This window comes from Hyla sarda, chromosome 6 (assembly GCF_029499605.1).
Source record: "Hyla sarda isolate aHylSar1 chromosome 6, aHylSar1.hap1, whole genome shotgun sequence".
NCBI classification, from domain to species: domain Eukaryota; kingdom Metazoa; phylum Chordata; class Amphibia; order Anura; family Hylidae; genus Hyla; species Hyla sarda.
Window position 1 is genome coordinate 266,797,542 of NC_079194.1, and position 17,032 is coordinate 266,814,573.

Genomic DNA, 17,032 nt, shown 5'->3' on the forward strand with positions numbered 1-17,032 from the left:
GCTGGGACAAAGTGTACCAGTGACACCCTTGGCCCAGAGCGCCTACCTGGATTGCCTTCCGGTACAGGGGCAGCGACCGTTGTTGGAGCCAGCGCCAGCGGTACTGCCGGAGCTGGGGGCTCCTGAACACCCCTCCTCTCAAGAGACTCCAGCCTGCCCATTATAGAAGTCATCATAGAGTGTTGTTCGGACAGGGTGGACTGGCTCGAGGTCCCCTCCTGACTGTCACTAGCACCCTGATCCGCCATAAGGAGCTTGTATAAATCTGCTTTACGGGTGGTTGCTGTAAACGGGATTGCCCTCTTGCTCAACTCTTCCATCAACTTTGGGATCGTCCAAGCCCTGTAAGCTGCAGAGGACGACATCCCTCACACGGAGCTCCTAGCTGGCCTCTCAGGGATAGACATCGGGTCCTCTATGTCTGACACGTGAGACATGACCTGTCCGGGCCGTAATGGGTGTCGGGGAAAAAAACGGTAAACATGAGCGACCTGATTGAGAAACTTGTTCCCCCCCCCCTGAACCCTGACTGACCTTACCACCACTGTAACACAACAGCAAAACGACTGAACTGAACAGCAACAGCGACTGTGATACCTGTGGACAACCGAATACATACTTCATATTGAGCATACTGCTGAGCGTGACTGAAACGTGCAATCGTAGCCGACCAAAGAGTGGTGACCGTAGTGCCAGTGCCAACCCAGAGTACCACCTTGAACGTGTGAAACATAGCCTGACCGAGAATGTATGCATGAGTTTGACCGAGAATGTATGCATGACACGTATAGTCATGAATTAATTGAAGCACAGTGAACACCTCCTGACGACGAGTCGGGATTACAGTATGCACCGTACCTAACTAAACTAGCAATGGCTCTGAAGACGTGTCAGCAACCACCGCAGGCAAGTGGTCACCCCTGAAGAAGAGTCAAGATCGCAGTGACCACTACCCATGTAACGAGAATGCTCTGAGTACGTGATAGTAGCAATAACGCCCTGAACCCTATCTGACGGACCGTGTCAGATTAGCAGTGATTCAGCGCCTATGTGTACCAGCTGCAGTGCTTACCATTAACTAATGTGGTGGGAGTATTATGTGTAGAAGCGGAAGCAACGTGAACCAATTCCTATAAGTGGAAATAATCGTGCTAGAAGAGGAAACATGAGTAACCGTCGTACGGTTGGTACTGACCGTAGCTACTGGTGAAGCTTTGGAAATGAAAAACAGACACGTAACAACCACCTAAACGGATACAGACCACCCAATCTGGGAACGAGAAACATAACACATAGGTGTTTCTAAATTACCTAACCACATGCGTAACCATCCCGCCTGACGCTAGTCGATAGATGACTAGCCTAACCTTACCTACCCTCCCCCCCAATGTATGATACTTATCCCAACCCCACTAAGACTAACCCTTATCCCACACTGCCTCTGCCACCCCAGCCTTAACTCCCCCCCCATACTAGAAAGATACATGTGAATGGTGCGACGTGAACCAGCCACCGGTGCACCAACCCCCCAGCTCCTAATAACAGCTTACCACCTAACATCACTACCACCATTTAACCGTATTGCAGAAAACAAGCATTTTATCAACACACTTTATCTATATTAAATTACATATATATAAAAAAAAAAATTCCACCTGTCTGTGATGGTACAGCCAGGTGAGCTACCCCCCTTACAACAGTACACAATACTGCTGGAGCCCCAATGTTTTGAGCCTCCAGCAACACACCTGCATTCCCCTCTACTCTGTCCCCCCCCCCCCTTTTTTTTTTTTGGCGCCACCTGCTGGTCAGAGGCGGAACTGCACCGAAAGTCGGCTGCTCACACTGACACACCGAGACTCCGCCCGCCCAGAGTCTCGTGTGTCATGTGAGACGCCGGAGCAGGGAGGCCCACGTGGGACGCGTCTCCCTGCGCCAGACATGAACCAGGTACCGGACCTGCCCCTGGATACGCGCGGACAGCCCGTGCAACACTGCCCCGCCGATAGCTGCCGCCTGACTGTAACCCTGGGTACCGGAGTCTGCCCGCGATACGAGGGGAGCAAAACGCTACAGACCAGGGCACCCAGTGAATAATAACCCTGCCGGTTGCCCAGCACTTACCTGCACGACCACACCGACAGACCCAGCGTACGCAACGAAAGAACCCCGCACTTTCCCCAACCCGGCATACGCACAGAGGGCGGGGTTGGTGGTCCTTAAATAGTCAAAGCCCCTCGGACAAATTCAGCCTGATAGGCTTCCCACATATATATATATATATATATATATATATATATATATATATACATATATATATATATATATATATATATATAATGTGTGTGTGTGTGTGTGTGTGTGTATATATATATATATATATATATATATATAAAATATCCAACAAAGAAATTCTTGCAGCACTACCTTATATCCAATGCCCGGTGCCAGCACTCCAGACCTTAACACAGTCCAAAAATGAGATACAAAAACAGCAGTGCGGCACTCCAATTGACTTTAAAAAAAAAAGTTAATTTGTCTCACAACATAGCAGCAATGTTTCAGTTCCTCATTGGAACCTTTTTCAAGCTTGAAAAAGGTTCCAGTGAGGAACTGAAACGTTGCTGCTATGAGACAATGAATTCACTTTTTTTTTAAGTCTATTGGAGTGCTGCACTGCTGTTTTTTATAAATATATTACACACACACGTATATGTATGTGTATATATATGTGTGTGTATATATATATATATATATATATATTTATATATATATATATATATATATATATATACACACACACAGTGGGGATCAAAAGTTTGGGCACCCCTGGTAAAAATTTGTATTAATGTTCATAAAGAAGCCAAGGAATCAAGGCATCAAATTACAGATTAGACATTCTTATAGTATGTCAACAAAAGTTAGATTTTAATTCCATCATTTACACTTTCAAAATAACAGAAAAAAAAATGGTGTCTGCAAAAGTTTGGGCATCCTGCAGAATTTATAGCATGCACTGACCCCTTTGCAAAGCTGAGACCTGCCAGTGTCATGGATTGTTCTCAATCATCACCTGGGAAGACCAGGTGATGTCAATCTCAAAGGTTTTAATTGCCCAGACTCATCTGACCTTGCCCCAACAATCAGCACCATGAGTTCTTCTAAGCAGTTGTCTAGAAATCTGAAACTGAAAATAGTTGACACTCACAAAGCTGGAGAAGGCTATAAGAAGATAGCAAAACGTTTTCAGATGTCAATATCCTATCTTTGGAATGTAATTTAGAAATGGCAGTCATCAGGAACAGTGGAAGTTAAAGCAATATCTGGAAGACCAAGAAAAATATCAGACAGAACAGCTTGCAGGATTGTGAGAAAAACTATTCAAAACCCACGTTTGACTGCACAATCCCTCCAGAAAGATCTGGCAGACACTGGAGTTGTGGTACACTATTTCACTATAAAGAGATACTTGTACAAATATGGTCTTCATGGAAGAGTCATCAGAAGAAAACCTCTTCCACGTCCTCACCACAAAAATCAGCATTTGAACTTTGCAAATGAACATATAGACAAGCCTGATGCATTTTGGAAACAAGTTCTGTGGACCGATGAGGTTAAAATTGAACTTTTTGGCCGGAATGAGCAAAGGTACGTTTGGAGAAGAAGGGGAACAGAATATAATAAAAAGAACCCTCTATCCAACTGTTAAGCATGGAGGTGGATCAATCATGCTTTGGGGTTGTATTGCAGCCAGTGGCACAGGGAACATCTCACAAGTAGAAGGAAAAATTGATTCAATAAAATTTCAGCAAATTTTGGATGCTTACTTGATGCCATCTGTGAAAAAGCTGAAGTTAAAGAGAGGATGGCTTCTACAAATGGATAATGATCCTAAACACACCTCAAAAACCAACGTTGGATTACATCAAGAGGGTTTTTCCATGGCCTTCACAATCTCCTGACCTCAACATAATTGAAAATCTATGGATAGACCTTAAAAGAGCAGTGTGTGACAGACAGCCCAGAAATCTCAAAGAACTGGAAGACTTTTGTAAGGAAGAATTGGCAAAGATACCTCAAACAAGAATTGAAAGACTCTTGGCTGGCTACAAAAAGCATTTACAAGCTGTGATACATGCCAACGGGGGCAGTACAAGACATTAACTCTGCAGGGTGCCCAAACTTTTGCAATGATGGAAATAAAATCTAAGTTTTGTTGACATATTATAAAAATGTCTAATCTGTAATTTGATGCCTTTTGTAGATTTTTCCATCATTCCTTGGCTTCTTTATGCACATTAATAAAAATGTTTTTACCAGGGGTGCCCAAACTTTTGAGCCCTACTGTATGTGTGTGTGTGTGTATAAATATATATATATATATATATATATATATATATATATATATATATAATATGGCATTCTGTGTGAATTGAAGATAGTCTACCTGTGGTTTCATTTCTAAACATACTTTCATACCTCATATGTCAGCATACCTTGCTAGTATCCTGGAGTATACCAGTGATTTGCCCTCAAAAATGTGATGTATATGGAGCCTAAGCCAATGAACTGCAGTCATACTTTTCACTTTTTTGTTATTCAGCGAGGTGTTAAAGGGGTTATTTTGGTGACTGACATGCATCTTTCAAGCCCAAACACACTTCCCTGGATTGCCCAATTTCTGCCCATGCACACCAAACTAAACTACATTTCCTAGCTTTCTTTTCACAGTATCACAACTCTCTATTGGCTGAATGACAAAGGAGCACATGCGCGGTCTCATCGCTATAAGATTACATTGTGTGCATACATCCTTATTGGTCATATGACACTCTGTGATGTCTGTACTGTGTTGTGTTTGCCTCAAGATGGCATATTAACCCCTTGCCGCAAATGGACGTTAATTAACGTCCATCTGCGGCACCCGAGGTATGAGGCACGCTCAGCAGGTGAGTGTGCATCATACCCGGTGGGTCCCAGTTGCTATAAGCAACCGGGACCCATGGCTAATGCCGGACATCGCCGATCAGGCTGATATCCGGCATTAACCCTTTAGGCGCGGTGATCAAACTTGATCTCCGTGTCTAAAATTAAAGTAAACATTGCCGGTTAGCTCAGTGGTGCTATTCGGGACCGCCGCGGTGAAATTACGGCATCCCGAACAGCTTGCAGAACGCGAGGAGAATCCCTACCTGCCTCTTCGCTGTCCAATTGCCGAATGACTGCTCAGTGCTTGAGATCCTGGCAGGAGCAGTCAAGCGGCAAAAACAATGATTAATGCTATGCTATGGCATAGCATAAGATTGAACAGTATAAGAGATCAATGTAATTAATACATGTTATAGTCTCCTATGGGGGTTATAACATTGCAAAAAAAAAGTGGAAAAAAAGTAAATAAAGATCCTTTAACCCCTCCCCTAGTAAAAGTTTTAATCACCCCCTTTTCCCATTAAAAAATAAAAGTGTAAATAAAAAAACGTGCAAAAAAAATTCCAAAGTCCAAAATAGCGTATTTTTGAATAAAAATACATCAAAAAGTCCGATCAATAATACAAAAACGGTACTGCTAAAAACTTCTGATCATGGCGCCAAAAGTGAGCCCTCATACCGCCCTTACGTGGAAAAAAAAACGTAATAGGGGTCAGAAGATGACAATTTTAAACATATAAATTTTCGTGCATGTAGTTATGATTTTTTCCAGAAGACACAATCAAACCTATATATGTAGGGTATCATTTTAATTAGAGGTGCACCGAAATGGAAATTTCAGAACCGAAACGAAACCGAAATAAAAAAAAATGTTCGTCCGAAATCGAAAATGACTTCTCCCCGTCTTCTGGTAAAATGCAGCGCTCCGTTCATTAGATTAGATTAGATTCCCCCACATTACATTGCCAGCTCCCCCACATTAGGTCGGGAGTTCCCCCACATTAATAGGCAGCTCCCCCACAATAGTAGGCAGCTCCCCCGCAATAGTAGGCAGCTCCCCCACAATAGTAGGCAGCTCCCACACATTAATGGGTAGCTCCCCAACAATAGTAGGCTGCTCCCCCACAATAGTAGCAGTTCCCCCACAATAGTAGGCAGCTTCCCCACATTAGGTCAGCATTTCCCCCACAATAGTAGGCAGGTTCCCCACAATATTAGTCAGCTCCCCCCAACAATATTAGGCAGCTCCCCCCACATTTGTAGGCAGCTCCCCCCCACATTAGGTCAGAAGTTCCCCCACAATAGTAGGCAGCTTCCCCCCCACCCCACAGACATACAGCTTCCAGCCATATACAGTGTATGGCTGGAGGCTGTATGTCTGTACTGCTGCCCCCACAGTGATCCGGTCACTGCTCCTCAGGCCCGGGGTCACATCTACTGCTATGGCCTATGGACCATAGCAGTATGTGCCGGGACCGGAGGAGCGGTGACCGGAACACTGAAGAAGATGACGTGCCGCCGGTCACTTACCAGGCCCCGGCCAGCACGCACTCTCCTGCGGCGATCCTGCGGTCCTCCTGCGTCTCTATGGTTGTACGCACGGGATGTCCCATGCCGTGCGTACAACCATAGAGGCGGTGAAGCGAAGGACTGAAGGAGGACGCGCGGTGGCCGGGAATGGTGAGTGACCGGCGGACATCCTTATGTCCCGAAAAGATTTTTCGGGACACAGGGATGTCCGGGATAGGAATATTTCTTTTTATGTGCCCGGGCCGGCTCCCGTGTTTGGCTGCAGGCGGGGGCTGACCAGAGCATATAAAAACTAATATAAAAACTAGCCTTTGCCGGTCCGGGCATGCTGGGAGTTGTAGTTTCACAACAGCTGGAGGCCCCCTGGTTTTTAGTATACAGTATTAGTTTTTATATGCTCTGGCCGGCCCCCGCCTGCAGCCACACACGGGAGCCGGCCCGGGCACATAAAAATAAGTATTCCTATCCCGGAGAGCGCGCCCCCCCAGATGTTGCGGCCGGTGCGGCCGGCCCCCCCTGCACCCCCCCCTGCGCTACGCCTCTGGCACTGACAGTGTTTGTAACTTGTGCTGTGGCGGGAAGGGGAGGTGGGTCATTATCAGCAAATTTTTTGTTGTTTCGGCATTTCCCCAAAATAGCTATTATCGGCCGACATGTATCGGCCGCGATATATCGGTGCATCCCTAATTTTAATCATATGGACCTACAGAATACAGATAACAAAAATATACTGCGTAGAAACAGAAGCCACCAAAAGTTACAAAATGGTGTTTTTTCTTCAATTTTGTCGCACAATGATTTCTTTTTTTATTTATTTTTAGTTTCGCCATAGATTTTTGTGTAAAATGACTCATGTGAATACAAAGTAGAATTGGTGGTACAAAAATTAAGCCATCATATGGATTTTTAGGTGCAAAATTGAGAGGGTTATGATTATTAAAAGGTAAGGAGGAAAAAACTTAAAGTGCAAAAATGGAAAAACTCTCAATTCTTAGGGGGTTAAATGCTTTTTTTTAATTTTAAATCATTGTCAGCATCACGTATATACTGCCAGTTGTCATTGACCCTTTTATCATTTACTATGCAGGCCTGCAACAAGTAAATAGTAGTAATTGGTAGTTCTATGTTCCCACAACACGTTTTTATCTAACTTTAACCCTCATTCTCTGATACCCTTGTAAGGATCTCCTAATGACGTACTGATGAATGAGGCAATGTTTGTTTGTTTTATCTTTTTGGGACAAATGACGTTGCTTCACATAAAGCAATCGAGATTGTGTTGCAGAAATACTCTAATTTTACTGTTCTTCATACTTGTCATGTGGATTTACTAATAACTGCGTGTTTTTTCTTTTTCTTATTTTTTTTTTTTTGTTGCATCCCTTAATTTTCCAATGCATCACTTTACTACTACTACTACTACTACAACTTTTTCCTCATGCATTTTTTTTCCTTCAATTTCTTAATTCTGCAATTTACTATTTTTGCCATGCTTCTCTTCTCATACTCATCCAATTTATATCAAACCCTGGACACTATAGGCTCTCGGTATGCTGCTTTGGCACAAACATGATGTTGAACGCTCTCTTGCTGACCTTGCAAATTTTACACCATTTCCTGATGAGTGGAGTGTGGAGGATAAAGTCCTTTTTGAACAGGCGTTCAGTTTTCATGGGAAATGCTTCCAGCGGATACAACAAATGGTAACCTTACCTAGTTAGTACAGTTAAAAAAATGTCCAAGTGCAACCACAGAAGGAAGGCGATGAATGAAGGAAAGGGCTATTGGTGGAGATGTGATTCTATATCACATTGGGGGAGATTTATCAAAACCTGCCCAGAGGAAAAGTTGCTGAGTTGCCCATAGCAACCAATCATTTAATTTTTTTAGAGGCCTTTTCAAAAATGAAAGACACTATCTGATTGGCTGTTATGGGCACCTCTGCAACTTTTCCTCTGTACGGGTTTTGATAAATCTCCCCCATTAATGTGGTTTTGTTCTAAGAATGTATCAAAGCCTATTATGAAGTCCTCATCTGTTTTTGCTGTGACCAGTTCCTCAGGTAGACTTTCATCAATTCATAGTTCTTATGTTAAAAGAAGGCTTGTCACCCCTCTGGAGACTTAAAGGGGTTATCCAGGAAAAAACTTTTTTTTTTATATATATATATATCAACTGGCTCCAGAAAGTTAAACAGATTTGTAAATTACTTCTATTAAAAAAGCGTAATCCTTTCAGTACTTATGAGCTTCTGAAGTTTAGGTTGTTCTTTTCTGTCTAAGTAATCTCTGATGACACGTGTCTCGGGAACCGCCCAGTTTAGAAGAGGTTTGCTATGGGAATTTGCTTCTAAACTGGGCGTTTCCCGAGACACGTGTCATCAGAGATTACTTAGACAGAAAAGAACAACCTTAACTTCAGAAGCTCATAAGTACTGAAAGGATTAAGATTTTTTAATGGAAGTAATTTACAAATCTGTTTAACTTTCTGGAACCAGTTGATATATAAAAAAAAAAGGTTTTTCCTGGAATACCCCTTTAACCTTTTTTTCTCCAGTCTGAGGGAGTGCCTGCCTGTCTTTTATTTGCACAGTTACATAGTTCATAAGGTTAAAAAAAAGACCATAAAGATCAACCTATAATTCTACTGTCCTTACTTAGTTGATCCAGAGGCCTGGCCCTATACAAAAGGAAAAATTCCTTCTCGACTCCAATTATGGCAATTAGAATAAATCCCTTTATCAATGTTCTGTCCCTTTAATTGTACTATCCATAAACTGTAATATTACTACTTTCCAGAAATGCATCCAAACCCATGTTGAACTCTTATTGAGTCCATCATGACCACTTCCTCTGGCAGAGAGTTCCATAGTCTCACTGCCCTTTCAGTATAGCACCCCCACCTCTTCTGGTATAAAAAAAACAACAAAAAAAACTTCTGTTCCCTAGAAGTCGATGTTGTTGTACATACAATGCTGTGTAAAAATAGATCATGGGAGAGATCTCTGCACTGCGCCCTGATATATTTATACATAGTTAAGTCACCCTTAAGCCATCTTTTTTTTTTTTTCCCCTAAACTAATCTTAATTCTAATAATCTTTCTGGGCACGGTAGTCCTCCCATTACTCTTCTTACTCTAGTTGCCAGTTTTTGAACCCTCTCCAGCTCCACTATATTTTTCTTGTACACTGGTGCCCAGTACTGTACACAGTATTCTATGTATAATCTGACTAGTGATTTGTACTATAGTAGTTATTTTCTTTTTGATGCACCCCATGATTTTATTTACCTTGGCAGCAGCTGCCTGACACTGGTCGCTACAGTAAAATTTACTGTTGACAAAGTCCTTTTTCATGTCAGTCGTCCCCAATGTTTTCCAATTTAGTACATGTTCCCACCCAGGGTTTTTGCTCCCCATGTGCATAATCTTACACGTATCTGTTGAACCTCATCTGCCACTTTTCAGCCCAAGCCTTTAACCTATCCAGATTCATTTGTAACCGTGCACTGTCCTCTATAGTGTTAGCAATCTTTTTATAACCTACAAAAATACTATAATTGTGACAGGACACAATTTAAATTAATAATTTTTGACTTACAAAACAATTTAATACCGTATCGCTACTGTATACATAGAGAGATGGTGGCCGCAGGAAACACAGGGGACAATCCGGGCTATACAAATGATGCACAGTAAGAAAAACAGGATGCAATGCACCCCACATGTGGCAATAATATAACATAAAAATACTGGTACAGAGCTAGAGGTGTAAACATCACAATATGTCACATAGTGCAAATGCATATAAATAGTAAGTGAGAACCATCAAGCAAGCTGTATACCCACGTAAGAGTAATCCAAACCCCGCCACGGATGCCCGCCCCCTACAACCGCTTTGGATACCTATACAAATTTTGGGACCCCCGGAAGAAGGTTTAGTATCCAAAACAGTCATAGGGGCAGGTGGCATGGTTTGGATTACTCTTATGTGGGTATACAGCTTGCATGATGGTTCTCACTTGCTTTTCATAATGCATTTGCACTTTGTGACATATTGTGATGTGTAGACCTCTAGCTCTGTATCTGTAATTTTAGGTTATAGTATTGCCACATGTGGGGTGCATTGCATCCTGTTTTTCTTACTGTGAATCATTTGTATAGCCCGGATCGTCCCCTGTGTTTCCTGTTGCCACCATCTCTATATGTATACAGTAGTGATACTGTTAATTGTTCTGTAGGTCATCATTTTTCAATAAAGATTTATTATTAATTTTTTAATTGTGTGCTGCCGCAATTATTGTGTGTTTGTAGGTTGTGTATTATAGTGCTGTGTAGGGCCGCAAATACTTGGTCCTGTAACAAATTAGGAAGAGTTACTTTGGGATACTTAAATTTGGCTGTACTCCCACCCTATATGGCTACATGTTTTGCTTTTTTTGGAGTTTTGTTATCAATCTTTACAGATGTTACGAAGTTCTGCAAAGTGTTTACTTTACTATATAATCCCTCTACAAGTTGATAATAAATAATTTCAAAAGAGTAGGACTCAAAACTGACCCCTGTGGTACCCCACTATTCACTCACCCAGAGAATGTACCATTAATAACCCTCTGTTTCCTATAACTGAGCCACCTTCTTACCCAAATATATTCCCCCAGCCCAAGCATTTTCATTTTAAGTACCAACCTTTATATGTGGCACCATATCAAATGCTTTGAAAAATTAAAGTGGTCCAGTCTTGAGCTCACCTCCTCAAAAGCTGATCAGGTTAGTTCGACAGAACGGATCCCACATAAACCCATGCTGATATGGAGTCATACAGTTAGAGTACCTGTCACCAAATAAAACTGTTAACCCCTTTCCGCTATAAGGACGTATGCATACATCCCAGCACACGACAAGTTTGTGTGCTGGGAAGTATGCATACGTCTTGCTGATCTCCTTCTCTGTCGCGCACAGCACAGGAGATCGGCAGTGGATCACAGTCGGGGTCCCGCCTCAGCTGCCGGGGCCGCGATTGCAACGGTCCCAGCAGCTTTAACCCCATAGATGCCATGATCAATCCTGATCACTGCATCTATGGTGTTGACAGGGGCAGGGTGCTCCACCTGTTCAACAATGGCGGTGGCGGCCCCGCCGGATATGATCGCGGGTTGCCGTTGGTTGCTATAGCAGCAGGAGACCAGCTGATGGTATTCTGTCTGCCAGCCATGGAAGCCTGTAAGATCTAGCCACAGGCTGGGTCGCACAGGCTGGTAGTGTTTGCAGCTCATCAGGTTATACTGTGCTGCAGTAAAAATGTATTGCAGCATAATATAACTTGTAAAAAGTGAAAAATAAAATAACAGGTTCCTCAATAAAAGTATGAAGTGTAAAAAAATTAAATAAATGCCCCTTTCCCAATAAAAGCCCTGTAATATCATTAGAAAAAGTGTACTATAAAACTATAATGTAAATTATTCCGCACAGTGAACACCGTAAAAAAACAAGCGCAAAATTCACAAATTTTCATGCAAATAGCGGAATAAAAAAGATCAAAAGGTAGCATGTATCGCAAAAATGATACCAATAAAAAGTACAGCTTGTCCCACAAAAAAATATAAATTTACGGCTGTCTGAAAAACACTAAAAAAGGGAAAAAAGAATTTTGCTCAGAAAAGGAAAAAGAACATAAAAAGCTATATAAAATAGGTATCGCCATAATCGTACCGACCCACAGAATAAATATAACATCACTTTTGCTGCACAGTGGACACCATAAAAAAATTATTTAAAAAAAGCCAGAAATTTTCCAGTTTTTCGCAATATTTTTTAGTTTTTCACAAAATATGCGGCATATGTCAGCAAAAATGCACCGCTTGTATAAAGTACAATATGCCACCAAAAAGCAATCTGAGAATCACTCTGCTCAGAAAAAGCATTCTTAAGTTATTACCATTTAAAGAGACACTTGTCAAATAAAAATAAAATAAAAAAGCCTTGGGGACTCAGGGTTTTTACCTTTTTGCACTTTCCTTTTTTCCTCCTCACCTTTTAAAAATCATAACCCTTTCAATTTTACACCGACCGACCCATATGATGGCTTTTTTTTTTGCTTCACCAATTCTACTTTTTTAATGACATCAGTCATTTTACCCAAAAATCTACAGCGAAACCAAAGAAAAGAATCATTGTGCACCAAAACGCAATTTTTTAACTTTTTGGGGCTTCCGTTTCTACAAATTTTTCGGTGAAAATGACACCTTATCTTCTGTAGGTCCATACGATTAATATGATACCCTACTTACATAGGTTTGATTTTGTCTTACTTCTGGAAAAAATCATAACTACATGCACGAAAATTAAAATGTTAAAAAATGTCCTCTTCTGACCCCTATAACTTTTATTTCTCCGCATATGGGGATGTATGAGGGCTAATTTTTTCGTGCCGTGATCTGAAGTTTTTATCAGTACCATTTGTTTTTTAATCTGACTTTTTGATCTTTTTATTCTTTTTTTTATGGTATAAATGTGACCAAAAATAAGCTATCTTGGAATTTTTTTTCATGTACGCCATTGACCGTGCGGTTTAATTAATTATATATTTTTATAGTTTGGACATTTACGCACACTGAGACACCAAATATGTTTATATTTATTTTTATGTACATGTTGTTTGTTTTTGTTTTTTCTAAAATGGGAAAAGGGGGTGATTCAAACTTTTATTAGGGAAGGGGTTAAATCACATTCATTAACAATTTTTTCTGATCTGATGTTCACAGCTTTTGGTGATATACTTAACAGCACACCCCAGAGACATAGGCACAGTGAACATCCCCATATCCTATTCTTTGCGTGGGTCAGGTTTATGAGCATGGTCTCTGACCTGTACAGAGGGCATTCTACAGGAAGTGGGTGACTGAGCTCCTGGTTGTCTTCTCTATCTATTGGTGTCCCCTCTCACTGTTATGCTGTACAGATTATTTTCTAGCAGCCTCCTAATCAGACAGACTGAGCTTAGTTTTATGCTTAATGTTAGAATACAAACTGCAAAATTCAGAACTATTTTAAAATTTGAACAGTAAAATGGAAAATAGGAAAAACTGTGACCAAAAATTCTTTAACTCCTGAAGGACATAGCGTTTTTCCATTTTTGCACTTTTGTTTTTTCCTCCTTACCCTTTAAAAATCATAACCCTTTCAATTTTGCACCTAAAAATCCATATGCAGGCTTATTTTTTGTGCCACCAATTCTACTTTATGACATTATCACATCATTTTACATCATTTTACCCAAAAATCTACAGCGAAACGGGAAAATTTTTTTATTGTGCGACAAAATGGAAGAAAGAACACAATTTTGTAATTTTGGGGGCTTCTGTTTCTATGCAGTACATTCTTCACTAACAATGACACCTTATCTTTATTCTGTAGATCCATATGATTAAACTGATACCCTACTTATATAGGTTTGATTTTGTATTGCTTCTGAAAAAAAAACATAACTACATGAAATAGGGGACTATAACATGCAGTACATTGATTCAATACACTGATCAATGCCATTGCAATGCATTGATCAGTGTTATCGGCGGTTGATCACTTAAGCCTGGATTTCAGGCTTGGAGCAATCAATCGCTGATCGATGGATGCTGACAGCAGCCGCAACCGTGCGGTTATGATGCGAGCTCAGCTCCTGAGCTCGCTTCATAACCCTCCCGTGCCGCAGCACCTTTAGAAACAGTGTTTTGCGGCAAGGGGTTAATAAGTTTAAACAACCGGTCATTTTCTGTTAAAGGGGTACTCCGGCGGAAAACTGATGCCAGAAAGTTAAACAGATTTGTAAATTGCTTCTATTAAAAATTGTTAATCCATCCAACACTTATTAGCGGCTGTATACTACAGAGGAAATTCTTTTTTTTTTTTTTGGGGGGGGGGGGGGGGATTTCTTTTCTTTCACAACCACAGTGCTCTCTGCTGACACCTCTGTCCATTTTAGGAACTGTCCAGAGCAGCATATGTTTGCTATGGGGATTTTCTCCTGCTCTGGACAGCTCCTAAAATGGACAGAGGTGTCAGCAGAGAGCACTGTGGTTGTGACAGAAAAGAATTTCCTTTGTAGTATACAGCCACCAATAAGTACTGGAAGGATTAAGAATTTTTAACAGAAGTAATTTACAAATCTGTTTAACTTTCTGGCATTAGTTGATTTAAAAAAAAGTTTTCCACCGGAGTACCCCTTTAATCTATTATTTTGTAAAATGAGAGGTGCCTTTGCAAATTAAAATTGGTGGTACAAAAAAACAAGCCCCCACACTGGTCTGTAGGTGGAAAATTGAGTGTTATGGCTATTAGAATGCAAGGAGGGACAAACATAAGTGCAAAAATGAAAAATTGGTTAGTTCTCAAGGCGTTTAAGAGGGAAGGGAATGTGTTATCAGAAAGTGACCTTGAAGTGATTTTAAAAATCAAGTTTCTGCTAAAATGTAACTGCATTTATGCTGCAGTGGCAGGGTATCTGTTGAAAACTCCTGCAACTTTTTAACCTGAGGCCACAGCAAACATGATATGAATTTGCCTGAATTTTCATAGACTGCATATCTATATCCTGATTGCTGTACTGTAGTCTTGAGCTACAAATTTACGGGAGATTTAAATGGATATCCTGCCGCTGCAACATGAATGCGTTTATGCTTTAAACATATTTTGAATACGTTTTTAATTACATTTTCCAATGTGTTACAATCTATAAATTTAAACAATCCTAAAGTCTTGTTTTCCCTCTGGCTACTTTGCTTAAAGGGGTACTCCAGTGGGATTTTATTTTTATTTTTTAAACCAACTGTTGCCAGAAAGTTAAACAGATTTGTGAATTTATTCTTGTTCACCCTCGCATCCTGGTACTTAAATGGGCACTGTCATGAAATAAAAAAATGGATATGTTGTAGTACTTAAGTACTACAACATATCTCTAATATACTTTAATTTAAAAAAGTGATTTTAAAACAGTTTAAAATCACTTTTAAATTCGGCCTCTAGGGGTCGCCCTCCTAGTGGCCGTATGCATTCGGCAGTGACGTCACTAATGAATTTCGACTCGTTGAAGCCTGGCAACGAGTCGGAATTCATTCACTACGGTGCTCGCTCCCGCCTGTCAATCAGACAGGCGGGAGCGAGTGCTTTGAAGGGAGAGGACGCGCGCAGGCTCCCTGGCCTCGCACGCCGGCCCCGGCTCCCGGCGACAGGTAAAATTATCAATGCTTTTGCGGGGGGAGGGGGGGAAGTGGGTTTAGCAGCGCAGCGGGGCTAGAGAGTATGCCTCAATTTGTTTCCCCACTACAACTCCCAGCATGCCCTGACTGCCAATAGATGTCAGGGTAAGCTGGGAGTTGTAGTGGGGAAACAGCTGGAGGGACACTGAATAGGTGAACTAAGGGGGGGTGGCGAGGGAGTTGAGCGGCGCGACGGGGCCAGGGGGGGGGTTTGCGGGCTGCGCGGCGGGGAGCGGGATGTGCGGCCATCACGGTGTTCACCTATACAGTATGCCTCCAGTTGTTTCCCCACTACAACTCCCAGCATGCCCTGACAGCCAATAGATTTCAGGGCAAGCTGGGAGTTGCAGTGGGGAAACAGCTGGAGGCGCCCTGTATAGGTGAACTACGGGCGGAAGTGTCGGCCCCAGCAGGCATCAGTGACGTGGTGCCTGCTGGGGAAGTCTGCCTGGTAGTGAGCACACTACCAGGCAGACAAAAAGGCATTTTTAATATGTAAAAAAAAAAATTAAAGGCAGGGAGGGGGTTACGGATAGATGGGTAATAGGCAGGGACAGAAAAAAGAAAAAAAAGTGATGGAGGGAGCTACCCTTTAAGGACGGAGTGCCTACCTGTACGCTCTGGGCGGGAACTGGACCGGGATGACTGCTGATATCTATCAGCAGGCATTCCATGGAAATGCCTAGAGGGGTCCTGAGACACCCCCCCCCCCCCAATATATCGGCGATCGACGGTCATTTCAGACCGGTGATTACGGGCCAATCGGATCACTGGTGACCCGATGGCCCAGAAAATAACAATGATCGGAGCTGTCAGAGATAGCTCAGACCATCCTAAAAGATAGGAGCGAGGTGGCAGTGCTGCCACCACCTCCTATCCCCTGCCATTGGTCGGTCAGTTCGACTGACCAATGGCAGTTGGCGGAGAGGGGGGGGGGGAGCATGGCCGACTTACTGGACCAGTGGCAGCATGGAGCATTGGCGTCATCGGAGCGGTGGCCGGAAAGTGCGGCAGTGGAGGAGACTGTAGTGAAGATTGCCGGGGCTGGGCATGCTGGGAGTTGTAGTGTGGAGGGCCACAGTTTGGAGACCACTGTGTAGTCCTTCAGATGGTGCAAAACTATAACTTTCAGCATGCACTGACTCTGGGCGTGCTGGGAGTTGTAGTTTTGAAACATCTGAAGTGGCACAGTTTGGAGACCACTATACAGTGGTCTCCAAACTGTAGCCCTCCAGATGTTGCAAAACTACAATTCCCAGCATGCCCAGACAGTCAGGTATACTGGGCGTGTAGTTCTGCAATATCTGGCCCTTCAAATGTT

At 42.2% G+C, this 17,032-nt stretch overlaps 1 protein-coding gene across 1 annotated transcript in view; it reads left to right on the top strand.

Moving 5' to 3' along the window:
• The window catches only part of RCOR2 (REST corepressor 2), a 288,691-nt gene that overhangs the window by 251,712 nt on the left and 19,947 nt on the right, over positions 1-17,032 (top strand). Inside the window, exon 5 of the mRNA XM_056528491.1 lies at positions 8,001-8,162. Within this exon, the coding sequence (XP_056384466.1) occupies positions 8,001-8,162 (162 nt within the window). The remainder of the gene's footprint in view (positions 1-8,000; positions 8,163-17,032) is intronic.